This window comes from Neoarius graeffei, chromosome 5 (assembly GCF_027579695.1).
Source record: "Neoarius graeffei isolate fNeoGra1 chromosome 5, fNeoGra1.pri, whole genome shotgun sequence".
Taxonomy (NCBI): Eukaryota; Metazoa; Chordata; class Actinopteri; order Siluriformes; family Ariidae; genus Neoarius; species Neoarius graeffei.
The window spans coordinates 47,550,411-47,578,312 of NC_083573.1; the positions used below are offsets into that span (position 1 = coordinate 47,550,411).

Consider the following 27,902-nt stretch of genomic DNA (forward strand, 5'->3'; position numbering starts at 1 on the left):
AGGATTGCCCTGTATTTAGCTCCATCCATCTTCCCATCAACTCTGACCAGCTTCCCTGTCCCTGCTGAAGAAAAGCATCCCCATAGCATGATGCTGCCGCCACCATGTTTCACAGTGGGGATGGTGTGTGCAGGGTGATGAGCAGTGTTAGTTTTCCGCCACACATGGCGCTTTGCATTTAGGCCAAAAAGTTAAACTTTGGTCTCATCTGACCAAAGCATCTTCTTCCACATGTTTGCTGTGTCCCCTACATGGCTTCTTATGCCTGTCTTTCAACAATGGCTTTCTTCTTGCCACTCTTCCAAAAAGGCCAGATTTGTGGAGTGTACAACTTGTAGTTGTCCTGTGCACAGATTCTCCCACCTGAGCTGTGGATTTCTGCAGCTCCTCCAGAGTGATCATGGGCCTCTTGGCTGCTTCTCTGACCAGTGCTCTCCTTGCTCGCTCTGTCAGTTTAGGTGGACGGCCATGTCTTGGTAGGTTTGCAGTTGTGCCATACTTTTTCCATTTTTGAATGATGGATTGAACAGTGCTTATTGAGATGTTCAGAGCTTGGGATATTTTTTTATAACCTAACCCTGCTTTAAACTTCTCCAGAACTTTATCCCTGACCTGTCTGGTGAGTTCTTTGGTCTTCATGATGCTGTTTGTTCTTCAGTGTTCTCTAACAAACCACTGAGGCCTTCACAGAACAAGTGGATTTATGCTGAGAGTAAATTACACACAGTAGGACTCTACTAACTAATTAGATGACTTCTGAAGGCAATTGATTGCACTGGATTGTATTTAGGGGTATCAGAGTGCAGGGGGGCTGAATACTAATGCACACCACATTTTTCAGATTTTTATTTGTTTAAAATTTTGAAGACCATTTATCATTTTCGTTTCACTTCACAATTATGTGCTACTCTGTGTTGGTCTGTCACATAAAATCTCAATAAAAAACTTGTAAGTTCGTGGTTGTAAAGTGGAAAAATGTGAAAAAGTTCAAGGGGTATGAATACTTTTGCAAGGCACTGTAAATACTACATGAGACTGGTGTGTGTGAGAGAGAGAGACACACATTCCCAGGCGCGCGCGCACCGTTCGAAGGAAATGCAGTAACAGACAGCTTCTGATTGGCTGTGCTGTTTGGGGGCGGGACATTCGTTCCACTTCCGTTCTGTGTTTTGTTTACGTTGTTTGGCGCGGAACTTCGGACCAGACCTGGCCGTGTGTTATTACCGTGCTTCAGCTGTTCGCGCAGTTTATAGTTATAACTGTGTAATTAAATAACAAGTTAATTTGCATGCATTATTAACACCACCCGCTGAGGTGATGCTGCGGCGGTGCCGTTACTGTAAAGTTAGCATGCTGAGCTAACCGGCTAACTCTCAGAGAGTTTCTTTTGTTTGTTCTGTTTCAGTTTTTTCTGCTTGTACAAGTCAAACTCGAGGACCGTGTTGAGGCGCTGACATTAACAGTAAGTTCAGACGTGTGTATTTCATCTACAGTTCAGAGGTTGTTATATTGTCCTGCTCCTTTCATCTGTGCACATTACAAGCGATCAAGTCAGCTGAAGAAGTATTGGCACCCCTCGTCGAGTTAAAGTAGACGCATGAAACAAACACGCAGTTAGTGATATTTGGAGCTGTGTATACATTTTAGCATGCATTTCAAGACTTTTTCCTCAAATACTGCACCTTTCCCTGCAAAACACTCTTCTTCTTGTTTGGGCTGTTCCTGATCAGGGGTCCCCACTGCAATCTTTCGTCTCCATTGCTCCCTGTTTTCCTCATCCTTCTCTACCACATCCATCTACAGTGCTGAGCGTAAATGAGTGCAACCACTTTGAAAAGTAACATTTTAAACAATATCTCAATGAACACAAACAATTTCCAAAATGTTGACAAGACGAAGTTTAATATAGAATAGAATGCCTTTATTATCACTATAGAGGGCTCCGAGATGATGCTAAAAATAGTAACACTACGCGTGCGCGGCCATCTTGGAAGTCACTCGCTCCAGAGCGCTCATATGCCGCTTTTCCACTACAAACGCGGCTGAGTCGGGCTGAGCCGTGCCGTGCTGAGTGGAGCTGATTGGGGCTGTTGGAGTTGCATTTCGACTACGACCGCGCTGAACCGTGCTGGCTGGAAGTGGGTGGACACATTGGGTGGAGTTAGCGAAAGTGGGTGGACGTCACGTGATGTCGTTAATCGGAGCAAACAGTGACATCAGTGATCTTTTAAGCGGTAGTCTCACAACCCGAATAGTAAACAATAAACATGGAGGACATGGAGTCGTTAGTGTTGCTGGTCTTGGTGCTGTGGCTTGTTGTCACCGACAACGCCAACAGATACTGGCAAGAGCGTATAGATGAGGCTAGGCGCATAAGGCTTCAGAAATTCTCGTAATTCGTAATTCTCCTTCTTCCGGGTTTACAGATCTCAGCGTGCTTGCGGGGCGTGTGAGGACACTCCTCCTCACCAATCAGTGCACAGGGGAGTGTCTGCTCACGCCCCCAGCCTCACTCGGCTCGGTTTGGCTCGCTTCAGCCCCACTCCAAAACCGTGCGAATTTTGGGGGCTAAGCAGGGCTGAAGCGAGCTGAGTCGTGCTGTTTTAAGGTAGTCGAAACGCGAGCCGTGTCGGGCTGAAGTGAGCTGAAGCGAGCTGAAGTGAGCTGAAAAAGGGTAGTGGAAAAGGGCCAATATGGCCAATATACCCTGTAATAACTGTAAGTGGCTTTGGATAAAAGCGACAACTAAATGCAATGTAATTATAATAATAATGTAATAACAGCATTGTTCAGTTTATATGTATGTTTGCGTACACAGCCTTCATATTTTTGTTGGGAGTTTTTTTTGTCTTGGGTCGCTTGTTTTCAGGGTCCATGTGCCTTATTTTTCTAGCAAATTCTGGCAATACTGCCAAATAAGCCATAAGCATTTTTACACTGACTGGAGCTATGATGTGTGTTCACGCGTGTTCAAGAGGCGTTTTGTAGCAGGGGGTTTTCCTGCGTCTTGTCCAAAGTCTTGCAAGAAGCAAGCAGGTTCAGGGGGTGTGGCGGAGCGCATGCCAGTACAACAGAACACCCGTTTCCCTCCCTCCGCATTTCAACACATTTCTTTGGCAAAATTCAACTGAATGTCGGAATGTTGAGCTTCATTTTACTATGTAGCGGCAAAGGTCTGGAAACACAAATATTTCTCCATACCCTAATTTCCATTTTCCATACTTTCCCAGACCTGGAAAATACTAAAATCAAATTCCATACTTTTCCATACTGCATAGGAACCCTGTAACTAAAGCGACTAAGCATATCGGCAGGCAGAGCAAGCGTATTGGGCCCGATACGCTGAAACGCTTTGTGGAAAACCATGTTACAGCAAAAGGTGGCTCAACAAACTATTGACTTTGGGGGGTGAATACCTATGCGCACTCCAGATTTCTCCTATGCACACTCTTACGCACACTCCAGTTTTTTCATCTTAATTATTGTTTGTGTCACAATAAAACAACAATTTTCACCTTTAAAGTGGTAGGCACGCCGTGTAAATCAAATGGTTCTAACCCTCCAAGAGTCCATTTTAATTCCAGCTTGTAATGCGACAAAACACGACAAACACCAAGGGGGATGAATACTTTTGCAAGACACTGTACAGTGAGCTTAGCCAGCATTAGTCAGTTGTGTTTTCTAATGGCACTTAAATAGTCAGGCTACTTGTTTTCTGACTCTTTACAGCAATGAGCATTGGGTTCATAATTTATTTATAGCTAGCAACATCACTTACATTTACTACAGTTCGATAACGTTAGCTGGTGTGCATCAAACTTTAAATAAACCCATCTAGAGATGTGCACATGTGCACAGAACTGTTTTTTTCATCCCCATTTGAACCGTCCCTAAAGGAATTCTGACCTCCTTCTCTGTGATTTGTTTGTACCTGCCTGCAAAATGTTCTAATTAAGTTAATTGGTTGAATTTCCTAAAATATAAACAAATTAGCAATTTAAACCACAAAGACTCGGAACAGGAGAAAGAAGCAATTAGTGAAGGTGAATGACATCTCTGGACCCTGGTGTCATGTCAGTCTCAGGATGCCACAGATGTGAGAGATGAAGTGATTAAATGGTGAGAATATTCCCATCATCAGGTAGAAGTCAGGAAGCTGCTCATCAGCAGTGAAGCCAAGTGGTGATCCAGTCCCCAAGACTCCCTACTGAGGGAAATATATCACCTTGTTCTTTGCTTAGTAGTTTATGTGTTTTGTTATTTTCAGTGGTACATCTAATTTTGTGGTGGTTAGGTGTTATTTTATTGATATATTTCTTAAATGTTTATTTATTTTAAGTATTGCAATATGTCATATCTCATTCATCTCATGATCTGTAGCCGCTTTATCCTTCTACAGGGTCGCAGGCAAGCTGGAGCCTATCCCAGCTGACTACGGGCGAAAGGCGGGGTACACCCTGGACAAGTCGCCAGGTCATCACAGGGCTGACACATAGACACAGACAACCATTCACACTCACATTCACACCTACGGTCAATTTAGAGTCACCAGTTAACCTAACCTGCATGTGTTTGGACTGTGGGGGAAACCGGAGCACCCGGAGGAAACCCACGCGGACACGGGGAGAACATGCAAACCCCGCACAGAAATGCCCTCGCCGGCCAGGGGGCTCGAACCCGGACCTTCTTGCTGTGAGGCGACAGCACTAACCACTACACCACCGTGCCGCCCACTAGATGTTTCATGTGATATACAGTATAAGTAACATTACATTGTATTTAAAGTTATACAGCCTTTCAATTTCATAAAATCTGTGAAATTTAGTCCCCTCTGAAATTTGGTCATTGTGATACATGTTCATTTCTGCAATATCTCCCCCCCCAAAAAAAACAACAAGCCATTCTGTGCTGGGAAGTTTTTTTAATTTGAAGGGATTCCCAAGCAAATAACATGCATGAAATCACTCGCGTCGCACAGTCAAGCAGACAGAGGAAGTCCCTGTGTGGATGCGCAGGTTTACCTTCCTCTTCTTCTTCTTTTGGGTTTTACAGCAGCTGGTATTAACAATGCTGCATTCAACAGCCCCGCTCAGCCCAACTCAGCACGGCACGGCTCAGCCCGACTCAGCCGCGTTTGTAGTGGAAAAGCGGCAATAGAGTACTCATCATAAAGTACACATTTAGCGATTCGTTTCCGCGTTAGAGGGCTTAAAAGCTTGGATTTTTTAAGAATTTAGACATCTGAAGTGATGGAGCACTACTGTGAAAGTTTGGATAAGCAGGCACGGGAGCGTTATGCTGAGAAGTTGCGTTTCATTGGGAATGTAGATCCATACTCTGTTAGTGAGAAGGAATGGAAAGCTGACCCCAGCTTGTTGCCGCATTTAACATACATAGATCTTGTGAACTATCTAGTGTTTCACCCAAGTCCATTTTGTGAACTAAAGGATTTCCAGAACTACAAGAGCATGGAAGCATATGATAGATTTGTGTCCGGTTGGGTCCATTACTCCAGGCCTAGATCTTAAATGCCATTTGATGCAACAATGCACTGCAGTAGACATAAGCTACCTAATGTGACAAATATATCCAGTAATCATTGCTGAAAGTACATAGAAAAGATCATTTTATTTTAGTAACTATGAAATTCAAGACAATTTAACCTACCTGTCACAGAGTGATCAGAACAAATCCGGATACAGTCTAGTTGTCGTAAATTTGATCGGTTAATGGCAGCCAGCCACTGTCGTCTCCTCCGCTCGCTTTTCTCCTGTGCTGCAATTCCCGGGTTAGTTACGACTTTGGGGAGTCTGTGGAAGCTTTTGCCACCCTTTTCCCCTCGGTTACTACAGCCAACAATGACGCACATATTCGGCATTGTCACCCCTTTTTGCTTCGCTGGACAACAACAATGCACTGACACAGCGCGCTTTGACTTCCAATATGGCCGCCGCCGGGTGCGCGCTGACCTTGAAGCACTCTATACACATGTACAATGAGATTAAAGCATTTCCAATAACAGTGGAAACAGTGTGTAGAGAGAGAGAGAGAGGAAGGGGGGAGAAAAAAAGGGGGGTGTAAGGGGGGTAAGGTGCACAGTCTGAGGTGTATGTGTTGTGTTACACATTATGGAGTGAGGTATTACACATATAAACTATTGCACGAGAGAGTCACATTATAAGATAAAATATTACACATTATGAAGTATTGCAAGGTAAGGTAAGGTGCACAGACTTGAGTTGTATGTGCTGTGTGTAAGGTGCACAGTCCTGAGGTGAATGTGTTGCGTTTCACATTATGGAGTGTGGTATTGCACATTATAAAAGTATTGCATAGAGAGTCATCTTATAAAGTACTGCACATTATAAATTAGTAAAATAAATAGACTATAAAGTCAGAGCATATCCGAGTTCAGGGCGGTTATGGCTTTTGGAAAGAAGCCATATAACATCTCATCTCATTATCTGTAGCCGCTTTATCCTGTTCTACAGGGTCGCAGGCAAGCTGGAGCCTATCCCAGCTGACTACGGGTGAAAGGCGGGGTACACCCTGGACAAGTCGCCAAGTCATCACAGGGCTGACACATAGACACAGACAACCATTCACACTCACATTCACACCTACGGTCAATTTAGATTCACCAGTTAACCTAACCTGCATGTCTTTGGACTGTGGGGGAAACCGGAGCACCCGGAGGAAACCCACGCGGACACGGGGAGAACATGCAAACTCCACACAGAAAGGCCCTCGCCGGCCACGGGGCTCGAACCCGGACCTTCTTGCTGTGAGGCGACAGCGCTAACCACTACACCACTGTGCCGCCTAATATAACATGTGTTTAACTTATAACGTGAAAGTAAGGTTAATAATATAAACTTAGATTACACATTTTTCAGTTTTACTCAAATTAGGGTGGTGCAAAAATGAGTACACCCCACAACAAAAACTACTCCATCTAGTACTTTGTATGGCCTCCATGATTTTTAATGACAGCACCAAGTCTTCTAGGCATGGAATGAACAAGTTGGCGACATTTTGCAACATCAATCTTTTTCCATTCTTCAACAATGACCTCTTTTAGTGACTGGATGCTGGATGGAGAGTGATGCTCAACTTGTCTCTTCAGAATTCCCCAAAGAAAATAATTTCTTTACACCACAAAGGTGAAGGCTACGAGAAGCTCAGCAAAGCTTTACTTATCAGTCAGAATACTGTAGCAAAAGTGGCACAAAAATTTGAGAAAGATGGAACTGCAACCATCTCACAGAGATGTCCAGGTCGTCCATGGAAGTTAACACCTCGACAGGAGCGTCTTCTGATGAGAAGGGTTGAAGAAAATTGGCATGCAAGTTCACTGCAGTTATCTAAAGAAGGAGAAAGCCAAACTGGGGTGACTATTTCCCGTGACACAATACGGCGTACACTGCAGAGGAATGGCATGCATGGATGCCGTCCACGAAAGAAGCCTCTCCTAAAGCCCAGGCACAAAAAAGCCCGCCTAGAGTTTGCCAGGGCCCATGCTGACAAAGATGAAGACTACTAGGACTCTATACTCTGGAGTGATGAGACCAAGATAAATGTTTTTGGAACTGATGGCTTCAGAACTGTATGGTAGGGGTCGACCGATAATCGGCCTGGCCGATATATCGGGCCGATATTCTGCATTTTTAGGGTTATCGGTATCGGCCATAATTTCCACCGATATGCCGATAACATGCCTTTTTGCAGCCATTTCGTTCCTAACGCGACTGTCCCTGCATGTCCTTTCCTGCACTCGCCTCTCTGAGTTCAAGAACACGGTCCCGCCCACCACAACATCTGATTTGTTTGGCACAAGCAATATAGCCAATCAACATGTGTAGCTAACCGCTGTGAACTGTTTCAAGCCGCCCCCTCACTCCGACTTCCGTTCTCTGAACAGACTCTTATGCCGCTTTTCCACTACAAACGCGGCTGAGCCGTGCCGTGCTGAGTCGAGCTGAGCGGGGCTGTTGGAGTTGCATTTCGACTACAACCGCGCTGAACCGTGCTGGCTGGAAGTGGGTGGACACATTGGGTGGAGTTAGCGAAAGTGGGTGGACGTCACGTGATGTCGTTAAGCAGCGCAAACAGTGACATCAGTGAGCTTTTAAGCGGTAGTCTCACGACCCGAATAGTAAACAATAAACATGGAGGACATGGAGTCGTTAGTGTTGCTGGTCTTGGTGCTGTGGCTTGTTGTCACCGACAACGCCAACAGATACTGGCAAGAGCGTATAGATGAGGCGAGGCACATAAGGCTTCAGAAATTCTCGTAATTCGTAATTCTCCTTCTTCCGGGTTTGCGGTGTTTACAGATCCCAGCGTGCTCGCGGGGCGTGTGTGGGCATGTGAGGACACTCCTCCTCACCAATCAGTGCACAGGGGAGTGTCTGCTCACGCCCCCAGCCTCACTTGGCTCGCTTCAGCCCCACTCCAAAACTGTGCGAGTTTTAGGGGCTAAGCAGGGCTGAAGCGAGCCGAGTCGTGCTGTTTTTTGGTAGTCGAAACGCGAGCCGTGTTGGGCTGAAGTGAGCTGAAGCGAGCTGAAGTGAGCTGAAAAAGGGTAGTGGAAAAGGGCCATTAAAGGAGCAGCTGCTCCTTTTAACATGCAGAGCAACTGTGCTTCCTTCACTACAATATAATCCTCCTAAATTGGGAATATTAGGCTTGGGCATTAAAAGCATTAGAATGTAGATGGTTACTTGTTGTTACATAATAGGGAGTGATAGCTGACTTTATGTTTGATTTTATTTTTTAAAAAATGCTGCAGGCAGCTCCCTACACTTGATTTGTTATTTAAAAACTACTTGAAGTTGGTAAGTCTTACTTAGTTCTTAGTGTAAAAGAATCCAGAGTGTATTTTCATTTATTTTCCACTGAAAATGGTGAGCTGTAATATAGTAGGGAGTGATTTTTTTTATTGGTGAATATTTATTTTATTATTTTATTTCTCATTTTATTCTAACTAATGTTTGACTTTATTGTACAAATGCTGCTGGCATCTCCCTGCACAAAATTTCATGTTCAATTTTACAATTAAACATACATTTCATGGATATGAAGGTCTGTGTCAGTGTGTGCTATGTTTAATTTCATGTGAATTATAATGTTTACATTTATCGGTTGCACATATCGGTTATCGGCATCCCAATTCCATAATAATCGGTATCGGTATCGGCCCTGAAAAAAACATATCGGTCGACCCCTACTGTATGGCGTCGCAAAGGTGAGGAATACAAAGAAAAATGCATGGTGTCTACAGTGAAACATGGTGGTGGCAGTGTCCTTATGTAGGGCTGCATGAGTGCTGCTGGTGTCGGGGAGCTGCATTTCATTGATGGCATCATGAATTCACAGATGTATTGCTCTATACTGAAAGAGAAGATGCTACCATCACTCTGTGCCCTTGGTCGTCGTGCACTTTTCCAACATGACAATGATCTTAAACACACATCTAAGGCCACTGTTGGATTTCTGAAGAAGAACAGGGTGAAAGTGATTCAGTGGCCAAGTATGTCTCCTGATCTGAACCCAATCGAACACCTATGGGGAATTCTGAAGAGACAAGTTGAGCATCACTCTCCATCCAGCATCCAGTCACTAAAAGAGGTCATTGTTGAAGAATGGAAAAAGATTGATGTTGCAAAATGTCGCCAACTTGTTCATTCCATGCCTAGAAGACTTGGTGTTGTCATTAAAAATCATGGAGGCCATACAAAGTATTAGATGTAGTAGTTTTTGTTGTGGGGTGTACTCATTTTTGCACCACCCTAATTTGAGTAAAACTAAAAAATGTGTAATCTAAGTTTATATTATTAACCTTACTTTCACGTTATAAGTTAAACAGATGTCTTTTCAAATGTCAACAGATGTCAAAGTTAAACTTTGTCTTTTCAACATTTTGGAAATTGTTTGTGTTCACTAAGATATTGCTTAAAATGTTACTTTTCAAAGGGGGTGCACTCATTTACGCTGAGCACTGTATCTCCTCTTTGGCCTTCCTTGTTTTCGTGTGCCTGGCAGCTCCATCCTCAACATTCTCCTTCCAACATGCTCTGCATCTCTTCTCAGGATGTGCCCATACCATCTCAGTCTCATCTCTCTTAGCTTCATTCCCAAGCTCTCCACATGCGCTGTCCCTCTGATCTGCTCGTTCCTTATCCTGTTCAACCTTGTCAGTCATCGCAAACCTTAACATCCTCAACTCTGCCACCTCCAACCTTGCCTCCTGTCTCTTCGTTAAGGGTACGGTCTCCAATCCATACATCACAGCTGGCCTCACTACTGTCTTATACATCTTACCTTTCACTTTTGCTGGGACACAAATGACTCCCAAAATCCTTCTCCAACTGCTCCACCTCTTTCTCACCTCACTATCACAGCCCCCATTTTCCTGCACAGTTGACCCCAGGTGCTTGAATTCACCAACTTTCTTTACGTCTACTCCTTGCATCTTCACTACACTCTCATCCCCATTCTCATTGATGCACATGTATTCTGTTTTGCTACTGCTCACCTTCATTCCTCTTCGTTCCAATGCATACCTCCATCTCTCCAAACCCAGCTCAACCTCCTTTCTACTTTCACCACATATCACAATATCATCCGCAAACATCATGTTCCATGGTGACTCTTGCCTCACCATGGAACATTGTATTTTGCAGGGGAACACTCATGGAGCATGAGTGTTTCCCTGCAAAACACTCATTTCAAAAATGATTTGCACCCCTACAAATAGTACTTGGTGAAGACTTCCATGGAGAGAATAAAAGCACTGAGCCTCTTCCTGTAATGTTTTACAGGACTGTAGACACTTGAACGATATTGGATCTTCCTCCACATTTCCATGTTGATATGAATTTTATATTTGGTATTATTATCTTGTGCAGAGGCAAGCAGGTTTTGGGCCACAATATCCTGAATTCATGGTGATGCCGTCTGCCTTCACAACAACTCCAGGACCAGTAGCCACAAAACAAGCATCAGTGACCCCACCACATTTTACACTGCTGTGTAAAATGCTTTTTCTTGGAGGCAGTCCTTGTTTTCTGGCCTAAATGCCAGTGGAGTGTATGAGCAAAAAGCTTGATTTTGTTCTTATCTGAGCACAACATTTACGTGTGGTTCTCATGATGATTAGTGAAGTTCAGGAGCTGCATTTTGTTTCTTGCTATCCAAAAGGCTTCCTTTTTTTAAACCCCTAAACACTTTGCTGTTAAAGAAGTGGCATCTAAGATTTGTCTCATGAAAGAACTCTAAGAATCAAATAAACTGTACTATTCTGAAAGTGTGACCTTTGCATTCTTTTTTTCCTCTCTCAAAGAGAAGCCTTTTTGCTCCTCATCCTCAAAATAGGGGAAGATTTTGTGTGTGCAAGCACATATTTCATGTTGTCAAAAAATAACAATTTCTTTCATTTTTGTTTCAAAAAACATTTTTAGGGGTATCAGTAATTTTTATAATAATTTTGTAGGGTAAACAGTTTGTTTTTAAGTTGATTGAATGGAGAATTGGAATAATTATATTTTAAGATAGTAATGATTTTGCCGGGCGGCACAGTGGTGTAGTGGTTAGCACTGTCGCCTCACAGCAAGAAGGTCCTGGGTTTGAGCCCAGCAGCTGGCGAGGGCCTTTCTGTGTGGAGTTTGCATGTTCTCCCCGTGTCTACGTGGGTTTCCTCCAGGTGCTCTGGTTTCCCCCAAAGACATGCAGGTTAGGCTAATTGGTGGCTCTAAAATTGATCGTGGTTGTATGTCTCTATGTGTCAGCCCTGTGATGACCTGGCGACTTGTCCAGGGTGTACCCCATCTCTCACCCATAGCCAGCTGGGATAGGCTCCAGCTTGCCTGTGACCCTGTAGAACAGGATAAAGCGGCTAGAGATAATGGATGGACGAATAATTTTGGCCATTCTCTTGAAGGGTGCCAATAATTCTGGAATTGGTCTTAAATTAATTTCTACCTCACAATATAATATAAGTGACACTACAGGGTGTCTAAAAAGTCAGGAACCAATGAGAGTACCAAGAAGAGCCAAGAGGCACTTATTTCCACTCTTTCTATCTAAAGCTGGGCATACACTGTGCGATTTTTTCAATCGCGGTATTCAGCTGCTGCTCACACTGTACGAGTGATTCGCAGGGGTAAACAGCACGCAGCTTACGATTCCTGTTCTCACACTATACGATCCGATGCTCGGATCCGATGCTCGGATGCGATGCTCAGGATTTCAAACAGGTTTGATTTTCATCCGATCGATCGGGAGGAGGTCGTGAGGTGTTAATCGCTTGTCGTTACCCCATGTATACTACACGATCCGAGACGCACGATTAAGCCAAAAATCGGCCCGATCTCCAAAACAGTCGCACGAGTGAAAATCGTGTCAAAATCAGGCCAAAAATCGCGCAGTGTATGCCCAGCTTAATGTTAATGAGTAAATAGTAAGAGTAAATAAACAAGCAGATAAAAAAATACAAAGTCATGTACAAGAAGTCAACTCCAGGGTCTCCGCGGATCCTTAAAAAGTCTTATTTTTAATATGTGTTTTTTAAGGTCTTAAAAAGCATTATATTTCGCTATTTTTTGAGCTATGGTATTAAATTTCACATGGGAGGTATTAAATTTCATCCGGGTAGCCTACGGTAAATGAAAAAAAAAAACATATGTCTGGATTTTTTTTTCCGCGCTAACGTTATTTATTCAACCAGCGTCGTTTGTTATCAAGATGCTGAACAAGTAGCACAAGAGCCGTTGTGTGTCTAGCACTAGTTCTAATAGCGCAGGAACCACGCCACAGGGGGCAGTGTGTTCTTTTATCCATGTAGTAGACAGTGATGGGAATAACGGCGTTAGAAATAAACGGCGTTACTTTTTTTTAGTAACGAGTAATCTAACTAATTACTTTTTACATCGTTATAACGCCGTTCCCGTTACTTACAATAAAATACTATGCGTTACTTTATTAACGCTGTTCTCATCTGGCACGCTGCTCGTTCAGCCTTTCTTTACTCTGCTTTAGTGTGGGGCGGGGAGACAACGGCACAGTAAGCCAATCAGAGTAGATTTGGACAACATACGTAGGTAGGCCACGCCTACTGCACTACTGCACACACTTTCAATCAGAAGACCCAGCGATGGCGAGCGGTCAGCCCAGCACTGCGCTTTCACACTGGAAATACAGCCGTTACTTTTCATTACTTTAAATAAAAGGCAAGAGTGTTTACGTGCAATGCACATTATGTCGAGGAACAAAGCGTTTGTCCTCGTCAGTGGCCAGTAATTAGTAACAATTTTAATAACTACAGAAATATATTACATTTGATGTCTTATCTCACATTGTCCCACAAAAATATTAATATAGTGTAGATAACATTACTAATTGGTTCTGTTAAGTGTCCATTTCAGTCATTAAACACATTTAACATTCACTTTTATTATGATTACACTAATTGAATTTGATTTTTTTTTTTGAGGGGGAACAAAATGTAACGGAATAATTACTTTCTCTGGTAATTAGTTACTTTTATGACAAAGTAACTCCGTTACTAACTCAGTTACTTTTTGGGAAAAGTAACTAGTAACTATAACTAATTACTTTTTGAAAGTAACGTGCCCAACACTGGTAGTAGAACCATTGAGAGTAGAGCAGACGAGGAAGAAGTGGTTGAACTTGAACATGAACGGAGATGGGGAAGTGTAAGTTTAGTAACAAGTGGCTTGAGGAGCCAAAATACAAAAGTTGGCTAACAACAGCAACTTCAGAATATGAAGCGAGATGTAAGGTATGTCGGAAAGACATCAAGTTAACAACAATGGGCTGTAAAGCCCTTGACGCTCACTCGAAAGGGGAAAAGCATATGCGCTATGCTGCTAGTCGGGCAACAACAGTCCCCAGAGGCAGTTCGATCAGTAGTCAAACTTCCTTGCTTCCTCACTGTTTGTTCATGGCAGTACCCTACTATTAAAATATTGAGAAAGCAGTTAATGTTCTGTTTTGTTAACTGAAGATCAATTTGTTTCCTCACTGTTTGTTTACAGCAGTACCCTACTATTAAAATATCGAGAAGGCAGCTAATGTTCTGTTTTGTAAACTGAAGATGCACATTTTTTATTAAAAAAAAATGCTTTGAACTTAACCTAGAGTGTGCTTTTTTTTTTCTTTTTTTTTTTTACTGTACGTATTTGTTCCGCGGTAGTGGTCTTATTTTTTATACTCGGTGGTCTTAAAATGGTCTTAAAAAGTATTATTTTTGCTGGTCAGAAATGTGCAGAGACCCTGAACTCCTATTAGCTGTGTTTACATGCATGCACATTTTACATTCGGAATGAATTCATTCTGATCGGCGATTCTGAATATCAAAGAGATCAGATAGATGTGTGTTTAAAGTTCCAAGCACACAATTAAAATTGAATTTCTGACACGCATAGCTGGCTTACTCTGCTCTATAAAGATGGACATGGCGAGTATTTTAGCTAATCTTAGCTTTTTTTTTTTGTATCCCCGAGGGGAGATTAGGATTCCCTGCATTCAACCCATCTGACGGGGTGTGCACACACACACAGCAGTGGGCAGCACTACAGCACCTGGGGAACAGTTGGGGATTAGGTGCCTTTGCTCAAGGCGTTGTTCATTCATTCCCTCCGAGAACTGGAATAATTATATGTTTATATAGTAATACTTTTGCCCATTCTCTTGAAGGGTGCCAGTAATTCTGGAATTGGTCTTAAATTAATTTCTACCTCACATATATGTTATTCTGTCCACATTCACTGGATATGAGTAATCGTGTGCTCTGACTGGCTACTCTACTTCTAGGATATCAGCTCATATACCGTGTGTAGATAAAAACAAAATGGCAGCTTTGTTATCAAGTATTTAAAAGAAACAGAAATGGCTAAGGGGCGGCACGGTGGTGTAGTGGTTAGCGCTGTCGCCTCACAGCAAGAAGGTCCGGGTTCGAGCCCCGTGGCCGGCAAGGGCCTTTCTGTGCGGAGTTTGCATGTTCTCCCCGTGTCCGCGTGGGTTTCCTCCGGGTGCTCCGGTTTCCCCCACAGTCCAAAGACATGCAGGTTAGGTTAACTGGTGACTCTAAATTGACCGTAGGTGTGAATGTGAGTGTGAATGGTTGTCTGTGTCTATGTGTCAGCCCTGTGATGACCTGGCGACTTGTCCAGGGTGTACCCCGCCTTTCGCCCGTAGTCAGCTGGGATAGGCTCCAGCTCGCCTGCGACCCTGTAGAACAGGATAAAGCGGCTAGAGATAATGTGATGAGATGAGAAATAGCTAAAAGAATATAGTTTTTTTTCCCCTTCAATATCTCCTGTTCCATATTCCAGCCCAGTCAGTGGTGGTAGGGCACCTTTAATTTGGTTTGCAGACCGCCAGAAAAACCCTAAAGAAGAAGAACAGCAACAACAAAATGGTGGGGTGTGTTGCTCAACCAACCGAGGATGAAATAAAAACTCTACTTGAAAAACAAAAATACAAAAAAAAGCAACAAAATATGGAGTAAAAGTATTTGATGGTAAGAGCGTATTTTTTTTATTTTTCAAGAATTATTATAGCATTTTTCACAAATGGTTGCTGTCATTTCGCCAGTTTGTTTACATTCTAAGCAGAAATGATTTTGTCAGACGTTTTGTGTAAAGTTTTTATTTATCGAATTTGCAAAAAAAAAAAATGTGCCGTTTCTCAAAATCCAGTGAATGTGGATAGAATAAAGCAGTTATTCCACTCATTCTCATAGTACACGGCACTCGATTTCATGGAATAACTGTTAATTATACTTCAGGGTGTCTGAAAAGTCAGGAATCAACGAGAGTACCATGAAGTACATCAGCAGGGAATCAAACCGGTGACCTTTGTGGTCTCAAGCCTGATTCTCTAGTTTTAGGCCATAGCAGACCCAAATTTAAGCAACAGTTGGAAAGAAACCTCCTCGTACAAGTAGAACAGGAGACGACAAGCACGTGATAATTTGTTTCAAAATGCTGTCCTGTACCTTTGCTGCTTATTCCAAATTACTCGAAAATTTATCTTGGCACAATTTTTAAAATAATTAAATTTTTTTATGACATAAGTCAACATAAACATTTATCTTGTGACAACATAAAAGGGACATCTTGCACATTTGTCCAGTACTTCCAGAAGCAGCATGTGACGTACAAGCTGTTACCGCGAGAATACAAACAGAACACCCAGACATCATCACTGCATGAAGGCGTACTGAACATGCGCAGAAGGTTACAGGTGCAGAAGGCAATCCGCTCGAGCGTTTATATGGCTTTTTCCGATTAAATGTATTATCAGAGGTCAACACCACCTCTTTCAAACTGATAAAAGATGAAATTCTCAGTACGAATGTGGTATTTCATTCCAGTTGAGCAGTTTACATGAAGAAATATAATTCTGATCGAGCTTGAATCTGATTATTAATGGATTATTAGGATCCATGTAAACACAGCTGTCGTTTCCTGACTTTGTCAGACACCCTGTAATATTTCTTGAGTAACACTCTCATGACACCTTTGGTCCATTTTCAGAAGCTGCACGTAGATATCGGTTGAATATGAGCTGAGAATGGCAGGACGAGGGCGCGGCAGAGGGAGAGCTCAGCTCAGTTTTCCTGTGGAGGCAGTGGGAATAGGCAAAGGAGAGAACCTTCCACCTTCCACTGTCCAGCCAACACCACTGTTTCCTGTGAGTTTCCACAATGCTGCACGACATGCTACATACGCATATGTCTTACTAAAGTAATAAATTGCAGTCTGCATTTGAGTGTGAATCTGGAATAGCCAAGAACACCCAGTATTGCATTTCACAGTCTTGATGAAGGTTTTGAGTTGACCTGTATCTGGCAAATACAAAAAGTGTGACTGTGCAGGATTGGGAGTGAGGATCATGTCTCACTCCCAGAGCCATGAAATGGTTTTATATGCACTGAAAATAGATTGTGAAATGAATGACAGTGCAGCTGTGACTTCATTCTGAAAGATGAACATTGGTTTGTAACAATACATAAGAATGAAATAAAGATAGTTTGTGAAAAAACACAGAATGGTTTGATAAATCTGTTCATTTTATACATTTGTTTAAAATTCACATGTATTTATTTTGAACTACGTTAAGCAGGATAGACTTAAAGCTGTACTGCCGTTCAGATTTTTCAAGTTTAGGTTATAAAAAGAATTTTCCCTGACACCCAGTTATTTTTGTTTAGTGGAACGAAAGCTACTGAATTCGAATCACAGACTTCCAATTTTATTAGTTTTTTTTTAAAATGGAACAATTAATGAATTTAGGGCCATGTGGCCCTAAATTCTCTGCTATTTTTTCCTGCTTCAGCATGACTCAATTCAAGATACTATGTCATGCATCACGTGATGGGCTTTCCTCGTTCGTGCAAGGCATTGTGGGATACAAATTTGAAACAGGACAGAAAAATGGAGGACGTGAGTGTGCGAATGAAACGTGAAAGACCGACTACAGTAACGGAAAGCGAAAAGACGTTATGTTGCGAAGGAAAGGACACACAGGACCAAACTAATAAATATCGGCGGTCAGCGAGCACCTCGGTGCGATCAGCCGCTCATTTAGTGACAGAATGATGTAACTGTCAGTGCACAGTCAACCTGTAGATGGCAGTAATGCAGCATTGTTAATACCAGCTGCTGTAAAACCCAAAAGAAGAAGAAGAGGAAGGTAAACCTGCGCATCCGCACAGGGACTTCCTCTGTCTGCTTGACTGTGCGACGCGAGTGATTTCATGCATGTTATTTGCTTGGGAATCCCTTCAAATTAAAAAAACTTCCCAGCACAGAATGGCTTGTTGTTTTTTTTGGGGGGGGAGATATTGCAGAAATGAACATGTATCACAATGACCAAATTTCAGAGGGGACTAAATTTCACAGATTTTATGAAATTGAAAGGCCGTATAACTTTAAATACAATGTAATGTTACTTATACTGTATATCACATGAAACATCTAGTGGGCGGCACGGTGGTGTAGTGGTTAGTGCTGTCGCCTCACAGCAAGAAGGTCGGGGTTCGAGCCCCCTGGCCGGCGAGGGCATTTCTGTGCGGGGTTTGCATGTTCTCCCCGTGTCCGCGTGGGTTTCCTCCGGGTGCTCCGGTTTCCCCCACAGTCCAAAGACATGCAGGTTAGGTTAACTGGTGACTCTAAATTGACCGTAGGTGTGAATGTGAGTGTGAATGGTTGTCTGTGTCTATGTGTCAGCCCTGTGATGACCTGGCGACTTGTCCAGGGTGTACCCTGCCTTTCGCCCGTAGTCAGCTGGGATAGGCTCCAGCTTGCCTGCGACCCTGTAGAAGGATAAAGCGGCTACAGATAATGAGATGAATGAGATATGACATATTGCAATACTTAAAATAAATAAACATTTAAGAAATATATCAATAAAATAACACCTAACCACCACAAAATTAGATGTACCACTGAAAATAACAAAACACATAAACTACTAAGCAAAGAACAAGGTGATATATTTCCCTCAGTAGGGAGTCTTGGGGACTGGATCACCACTTGGCTTCATTGCTGATGAGCAGCTTCCTGACTTCTACCTGCTGATGGGAATATTCTCACCATTTAATCACTTCATCTCTCACATCTGTGGCATCCTGAGACTGACATGACACCAGGGTCCAGAGATGTCATTCACCTTCACTAATTGCTTCTTTCTCCTGTTCCGAGTCTTTGTGGTTTAAATTGCTAATTTGTTTATATTTTAGGAAATTCAACCAATTAACTTAATTAGAACATTTTGCAGGCAGGTACAAACAAATCACAGAGAAGGAGGTCAGAATTCCTTTAGGGACGGTTCAAATGGGGATGAAAAAAACAGTTCTGTGCACATGTGCACATCTCTAGATGGGTTTATTTAAAGTTTGATGCACACCAGCTAACGTTATCGAGCTGTAGTAAATTTAAGTGATGTTGCTAGCTATAAATAAATTATGAACCCAATGCTCATTGCTGTAAAGAGTCAGAAAACAAGTAGCCTGACTATTTAAGTGCCATTAGAAAACACAACTGACTAATGCTGGCTAAGCTCACTGTACAGTGTCTTGCAAAAGTATTCATCCCCCTTGGTGTTTGTCGTGTTTTGTCGCATTACAAGCTGGAATTAAAATGGACTCTTGGAGGGTTAGAACCATTTGATTTACACGGCGTGCCTACCACTTTAAAGGTGAAAATTGTTGTTTTATTGTGACACAAACAATAATTAAGATGAAAAAACTGGAGTGTGCGTAAGAGTGTGCATAGGAGAAATCTGGAGTGCGCATAGGTATTCACCCCCCAAAGTCAATAGTTTGTTGAGCCACCTTTTGCTGTAACATGGTTTTCCACAAAGCGTTTCAGCGTATCGGGCCCAATACGCTTGCTCTGCCTGCTGATATGCTTAGTCGCTTTAGTTACAGGGTTCCTATGCAGTATGGAAAAGTATGGAATTTGATTTTAGTATTTTCCAGGTCTGGAAAAGTATGGAAAATGGAAATTAGGGTATGGAGAAATATTTGTGTTTCCAGACCTTTGCCGCTACATAGTAAAATGAAGCTCAACATTCCGACATTCAGTTGAATTTTGCCAAAGAAATGTGTTGAAATGCGGAGGGAGGGAAACGGGTGTTCTGTTGTACTGGCATGCGCTCCGCCACACCCCCTGAACCTGCTTGCTTCTTGCAAGACTTTGGACAAGACGCAGGAAAACCCCCTGCTACAAAACGCCTCTTGAACACGCGTGAACACACATCATAGCTCCAGTCAGTGTAAAAATGCTTATGGCTTATTTGGCAGTATTGCCAGAATTTGCTAGAAAAATAAGGCACATGGACCCTGAAAACAAGCGACCCAAGACAAAAAAAACTGCCAACAAAAATATGAAGGCTGTGTACGCAAACATACATATAAACTGAACAATGCTGTTATTACATTATTATTATAATTACATTACGTTTAGTTGTCGCTTTTATCCAAAGCCACTTACAGTTATTACAGGGTACAACATGGTTACAACCTGGAGCAATGTGGGGTTAAATGCCTTGCTCAAGGGCACTGCAGCCATTACATACTGGTTAGGGTGGCCACGTCTCGGCCACGTCTGCCATCTCTTGGTATGTGGACAAAATGTGATCTACAGTGGAACTAACACAGGGCCTTCATAAAACACAATAGTAAATACAAAAAATGCCGTAATGACTGTTTTCAAATTAGAAGTTTCAGTAAACTTCTGTGTGTGCATAACATACAGGGTGTCCCGAAAAAATGTATACACACTTTGAATCATTGTGAAGTAGGTGTTTATTAAAATTCATTTCATTTTCAAGGTGTAATAGAATTTACAGACATCACTTTATTGTTTTATCACTGCCTCTAACTGATGTTTATAGTCTACGCTATGAGACCTGCAACAGTCACTGAAAGTGAATGTCCAAAAATACCAAGAGAATTGAATGTGATTTGCATTGTCAGCAGTGACTGGACCAGAATGGATGTCAGTTTGAGAACAGGCGGTGACTAAATAATAAAATGTCTGTAAATTCTATTACTCTTTGAAAATTACACAGATTTTAATAAACACATACAGTACTTTACAGTGATTAAAAGTGTGTATACATTTTTTTCGGGACATCCTGTATGTGCTTGACATCTTCACACACCTGTGTTTTAATGTCTTGAAGTGTGCATCAGATACGTGTGCGTCAGAGTGGCAGCCTGTATTTTGTGTAATGTGTATATATATATTTATGACAAAAACAGGGCACTGATACAAATTTTAGGCCAAGCTAAATATGGTATGCATTTTGGTGGTATGTCATAATGTGAGTACCTGTTTGATTTTCAAGTAATTCTTTTAAATATATGAGTAGTTGTTTGTTCGCTGAAGTCTCCAAACCTGAGAATTTGAGTATGTAAAAAGTCTGGAATTTTAAATTTAAAAATGTGTAGGAACCCTGTAGTTAAAATCCGATACGCTTAGATTTATACCGATACGTTAAATTTCCTACCCACAAGTACAGCGCTCGAAACTAACGGTGTCCCGATGTCCCGGGGACCATAAAAAATGTCATCGGGACACAAAATTATCATATCTGGGACAATCCCGGGACAATGGAAAAAAATAGATCTAGAAAAAAAGTTCTACATTAATATTATTTACAAAGCCGTAACACATACGTAGACATTCACCTAATTTGTCAATTTTAATTTTAAAACGTTAACAGCGAAAAATACATAGTAGCTTCACTTTCGATGCACCTGCATCTGTAGGCTACAGAGCAGCGCATTCTGTTCTAGAATCTTCGGCCGGAGTCCGCATTATATGGACTTGGAATGGAATTGCTACCGCACACGCTGCGCCGACTCTTGCCAGAACAAAAATGCTTAAGTGGTTGAAGCGGACCGACCGCGGGGAAGAAACTGAAAGCCCAGACATAACGTCTCCGGGACCTTCAGGATCCAAAGTGTCATCGCCTGGTCTGCAGGCAACGCTAGCAACTGAATGAACTTAATGAACACTGTTAGACACGTTATAAAATACAACAGGAATGATGTGGATGATATTGACGGAAGATACCGTTCAACAGAATAAGTGAGTTTTCTTGGTGGCTTTCTAGTTCAGAAAGTTTAGTCAGTCAGCAGCACAACTAGGCTCGGACCTGGCACTATGTTGATGTTGCTAACATTTGCACCCACGTTTCGGCAGCGAAAGTTCATAAAATGGATAACGGAAAGTTCATAAAAATGGATAACGGTAATGGATAACGGAAAGTTCATAAAAATGGATAACGGTAATGGTGAAAATTATAAGTTGGCCTTATAAGTGCCAACAGATATTCAAGGTATAAGTAGATGAAATGAACATAAAAGGGGTCTTATTTTCAACTAAAGTGTACTGCAGGTGTAGGGAGTTGAAACATTTTCTGAATGAGCTAGTTGGCCCCTTTAAATAAACGGGTATCTATTCATACAGTGAGATCGCCAAAGTTTAATAAACTGAAAATGCAATAACTGTAATTTTGAAGTAGATGATGTATAGGACGTGTCGCTTGTGTCTTGTGACTTATTGTAAAAATGATATAAAGGGTTCAAAATCGCATAGTTACAAATATAATAGTAACTTCATATGATAATATTAACCACTGGTTATTTCAGAGAGGAAAAAAATGGGGACACTATTGCTTCCATTCGGGACAATACAACACAGAATTCGGGACCACTGGGGGACACAAAGAAAAAAAGTTAATTTCGAGCCCTGCACAAGTAACTAGATACATAGGAGAGCAAATAACAGATCCATTTACATATTGATTGCTATTTGTGTTAAACAAGCGGACTTTTTTTCCAATGTTTGTGTTGATTCTGTCAAAGTAATCTGTCCGCGTGGTATGATGTTAACAAACTGTAATCTGTTGGCTACGTCAAGATCACGTGTTCAAATGGTCCAATAAAAATATCGAAAGAAAACGTCAAACATCCCAGAAGTTTCCGATTCATTATAAGCGATCTCATCGGCTGCCGATGTTGTCCCCCACCAGACGGACAAAGCCGACTGATTTTAATAAGCTAGGAGAAGACTCGCTGGACAAATTAATCCACATCAGCATGGATGACAGCGAGATGGACTATGAGAGGGTCGCCCAACATTGGGCCGAGCAAAAGCCAAGGAGAATTAATCTGCTTTAAAGGAGTAGAAAACTTAATTAATTAGTTTGGGTTTGCAGAAAGATTATGTGCTTATAAACACTCTCACGAAGTGAAGTTGTCCAAATGTGTCAAATACAGCATCATTTCAAATAATAATCATAAGCGTTTTTGGCAGCGTGATGTCACTGGGATCCATTTAACAAAAGGCGGCTCCGGATTATTCTTTTGTTAAAGGCTCACAGTGACATCACACTGCCAAATACGCTTATCATTATTATTCGAAATGATGCTACATTTGACACTTATTAACAAATTCCCTTCATGAAATGTGTTTAAAAGTATATAATCTTTCTGCAAACTTAAACTGTAGAAATTAAGTTTTCTTTTCCTTTAAGTATGTTTTAATCTTAATCTAGTCCATTTAATAAAGTGCCAAAATTTAAACTTTATAATATGCAGTTGCCTTAGGCCCCGGTCACACCGCCCGAACTTTGCTGGAGCGTTCCTTGAACGGTAGGGAGGGGGGGCCGAATTTCGACAACGCTCGTCACCGCGCACAAAATGGGAAAAAAATCGAAAACACGGGCGTTGGCTTAGCGGTGCACCGCTGAAGCCGGCGTTGCTTTAGCGTTGGTTTAGCGGTAGCGAGCAGTAGCGAGCGTTGGTATAGCGGCGTTCTGCGCATGCGGGCTTTGGCTTGGCGGGGGTATAAAGTTGGTTTAGCACCAATCATAGCAAGTCTCTCAGCATCCATGGTGATACAGTTTTACTGTAACTTTGAGCAAATTCGATATAGATGAGGTCTGAACTCAACGGCAGCTCGATTCCAAATGAGCTCCTGGTCCATTTCTCCCCGTATTTATAGCCAAATTCTGGTCCCGCTCCGACACCTCTATACCAACGCCAAACCAAAGTTCATCGCCGCCATGGATAGCTGCTTCAATGCCCGACACCGTTCCAGCAACCCCGTGTCCGCTCGTAAAACGCTTACAACCGCTCCACCGAAGTTTGTGCAACGTTTAATCGCCGCCCGGGCAACGCTGGCGAAGCAGCGGTGGTCCAGCGTTCAAGATTTCTGCGTTGGCCTAGCGGACCCAAGCGTCCACGAACTTGCGTCTAGCGGTGCCAAACTTTGACTGGGCGTTGGTGGAGCGGGGGTGAACTTTGCCGGGGCAGAAAATTGCCCCCTCCTCACCGCTCGCAATATTTTGTGCAGCTCAAAACTTTCGGAGCGGTAGGAGGGCCCCTCGAGAAACATCAGCGGTGGCCGAGCGTATACGGCGTTGCTTTAACGGGGCCAACTTTTGTTAAACGGTGGTGAACGGTTACGAGCGGTGATGAATTTTTTTCACCGCTCCAGGAACGCTCCAGCAAAGTTTGGGCGGTGTGACCGGGGCCTTACTTTTCTTTTCAGTGTATTAGTTATACATATATTATGGTAATTGCATCAGAAACATTCTAAATCATTACAGTTATAGTAATACAGCAACTTATTTTAAGGTGGCAGGTCTTAGGTTCAGATCCCTTTGTGATCAACAGGAGGTCATGATGATCGATTCTCTTCATTGGATTGCATAAGATGGAGCGAACCACTGTTCATATTTTCATGCACATTTTTGTTACAACACTACTTGATCATAGATAATTAAGTGCAAGGGATCCCCGTAGATTTTCAATCTATCGTATACCTCAGTAATCTATAACAAAACAGTTTAACTTGCATGTTGAACTTTAAGGTGAAATTTCAAATGTGTATACATTAATACTATTTAGGTCAGAAATCATTGAAACACTGGTAAAATCTAGCCTATAATCATGGATCTAAAACCTCTCGGAAACCCTGAAAATGCACCCGAGAGCATCTATTTTCAAAAATTTTCCAGGGGAGCATGCCCCCGGACCCCCCTAGTTTCGCTTCGCGCCTTTGGCGCTTGCTTTCACACCATTGGCACTCAATTGTCTGTGTATTATCATGCCAGAATTTAGGGCTTTAATTTTTTTCTGGGGAAAACACTGTAATTACAGCTGCAAGTCTCTTGGGTCTTGTCAAGTCTCAGGTCTCTATTAGCTTAGCACATCTAGCCACTGGGATTTTTGCCCATTCCTCAAGGCAAAATTGCTCCAACTCCTTCAAGTTAGATGGGTTGCGTTGGTGTACAGCAATCTTCAAGTTATGCCACAGATTCTCAATCGGATTGAGGTCTGGGCTTCGATGAGGCCATTCCAAGATATTTAAATGTTTCCCTTTAAACCACTCCAATGTAGCTTTAGCAGTATGTTTAGGGTCATTGTCCTGCTGGAACGTGAACCTTCATCCCAGTCTATATTTTTTATAACCCAACCCTGATCTATACTTCTTCACAACTTTGTCTCTGACCTGTTTGGAGTGCTCCTTGGTTTTCATGTTGCTTTCTTAGTCGTGTTGCAGAATCAGTCCCTGTGTCTGAAATCGCTCCTTACTCACTATATAGGGCACTATATAGTGAGGACACCATTTTGTAGTGCTGTCCGAAACAGTAGTGAGGATTATTTATACCCTATATAGTGCGCTCAAAGTATCCCACAATACATCACGAAAAGTAGTGTACAACCCATGGTCACTAACCAAGCAATAGAAATCAAATTAAAGGTCTCAAATTTGATTTAATAAAAGGCAGCAGCAAAGAAGAAAGTATTCAGCCTTGATTTTAAAGAACTGAAAGATGCAGGTACTTTGTATTGATTAATGTGGGAAATGCACTCAGTATAATATGTATTTATCACAAAAATACATGCATGTATTTATTATTTTGAAAACCCACTAGCCGACTGATCTGGCACGTTTTAATTGTACGACAGTAATGACGTAAATACCAGCGCGACGGATTAGTGGCTGAAAGCGTTTTTTCATTTTACCAATGAGCTCACTATATAGTCCTCTATATAGTAATTCCCTAGATAGGGAGTAGTGAATGAGTGAGCGATTTCAGACACAGGGAGTGTCCTTCCAGAACAGGTTGATTTATACAGACATCATGTGACAGATCATGTGACACTTTGATTGCACACAGGTGGATCTTAATCAGCTAATTATGTGACTTATGAAGTGAATCGGTTGGACCAGCTCTTATTTAGGGGTTTCGTACGAAAGGGGGTGAATACTTATGCACACTCCAGATTTCTGGGGGTTTTTTTTTTTCATCTTAATTATTGTTTGTGTCACAATAAAACAATTTTCACCTTTAAAGTGGTAGGCATGTTGTGTAAATCAAATGGTGCTAACCCTCCAAAATTCCATTTTAATTCCAGCTTGTAATGCGACAAAACAGGACAAACACCAAGGGGGACGGATACTTTTACAAAACACTGTACACCTCATTTTCATCTCGCATCATATTAACTATCCAACACAAAGGATAAAGTGAGTAATAAATTACTTAGTGGTTTTCTCTTCCTCTCTTTCCTGTCGAGAATTTTTAACTGCTCCGTGTTGTTTTCAGTGACGTTGCAGCAGAACAAAGTGGAACCAAATGCAGGCTTGTTATCATGTTCTAGCAGAATTAAACCAAACACTGGGTTCTGGTAACAACTGTGTTATATACCCTAAAGTTCACTTAAACATAATAAGAAAGAACACAGCAAAGTTAGCTGTCCCGCTCAACCCAGGTATTGTAAATAACCCAGCATTTTTTAGAGTGTGGACTGTTGTACAGGAAATTGGCTGGTAGGTTGTTACAAGCTTTTTAGAGAACTTGCTATGGTTCTACAGGTTACATCCCACATAGTGTTGATGATGCTTCTTTTTTTCTCATCTCATCTAATCTCATCTCATCTCATCATCTCTAGCCGCTTTATCCTGTTCTACAGGGTCGCAGGCAAGCTGGATCCTATCCCAGCTGACTACGGGTGAAAGGCGGGGTACACCCTGGACAAGTTGCCAGGTCATCACAGGGCTGACACATAGACTGTCAGTGCGTTTACATGCACATAGAGAGAATCGAATTTCTGCCGTTGCTCGACTGAAATCGAAGTTCAAAATGCCATGTATACACCTTAATTCGGGGCGGCACGGTGGTGTAGTGGTTAGCACTGTCGCCTCACAGCAAGAAGGTCCGGGTTCGAGCCCCGTGGCCGGCGAGGGCCTTTCTGTGCGGAGTTTGCATGTTCTCCCCGTGTCCGCGTGGGTTTCCTCCGGGTGCTCCGGTTTCCCTCACAGTCCAAAGACATGCAGGTTAGGTTAACTGGTGACTCTAAATTGACCGTAGGTGTGAATGTGAGTGTGAATGGTTGTCTGTGTCTATGTGTCAGCCCTGTGATGACCTGGCGACTTGTCCAGGGTGTACCCCGCCTTTCGCCCGTAGTCAGCTGGGATAGGCTCCAGCTTGCCTGTGACCCTGTAGAACAGGATAAAGCAGCTAGAGATAATGAGATGAGATGAGACACCTTAATTCGGCTGAAATTGAACCGAACTTGATTTCTCGGAATCGAGCTACACGACCTAGATTATGCGATTTTAGCCGAGCTACTTAGTGCATGTATACCCTATTGAGCTACGTATTCGAGCTACTTACTTCAGCACTGCCCCTTCCGGAAGTGACGAGTGACGAGACCACAAGGGAAACACAACAGCCTCGGTCGGCATGACAACGAATCATGACAACGGCATGAATCTTTTCTTTTTGTGGCATTGTTTGCACTGTTAAAATTTAGCTCACTTACTGTATCACCAAATACATCTGTACAGCTGTTGCATAGCTGTGAATTGTGTACATAAACAAGTCACTGTATTTGTGTGTGTGTGTGTGTATATATATATATATATATATATATATATATATATATATATATATATATATATATATATATATATATGTCCAACAACTGAAGAATGTCAATAAAAGCAAAACAATTGAACTTTTTGTGTGTTTATTAAGACATAAGTTAAATTGTAAGCAAAAAAAAAAAAATTTTTGTAAGCAAAAAATGGACTTTAGAAAAATATTATTGTGCAAAATAAGTTGTCTTACAAAACAGTGGTCTGCGCCGGACAGTTTGGAGCCATACAGTCTGTTAGAGCAAGCCTAACAGCTTGAACACGGAACTGCCAGTGTTGCCAGATTGGGGGTTTTAAGTGCATTTTAGCGGATTTGAACATGTTTTGGGCTGGAATACGTCAGCATTATCTGGCAACACTATAGCTCTTCTTCATGACGACAACCGGAAGTGTACCAACACGATG

The 27,902-nt window shown here is 42.1% G+C and overlaps 1 protein-coding gene across 2 annotated transcripts in view; it reads left to right on the plus strand.

Moving 5' to 3' along the window:
- The first annotated feature begins 1,171 nt into the window (after positions 1 to 1,171).
- polr3glb (RNA polymerase III subunit GL b) overlaps positions 1,172 to 27,902 on the plus strand; it is a 43,768-nt gene continuing 17,037 nt past the window's right edge. For both annotated transcript variants that reach the window (XM_060921844.1, XM_060921845.1), the window contains exons 1-2: positions 1,172 to 1,462; positions 16,563 to 16,719. In XM_060921844.1, the coding sequence (XP_060777827.1) occupies positions 16,600 to 16,719 (120 nt within the window). In that variant the 5' untranslated portion in view covers positions 1,172 to 1,462; positions 16,563 to 16,599. The remainder of the gene's footprint in view (positions 1,463 to 16,562; positions 16,720 to 27,902) is intronic.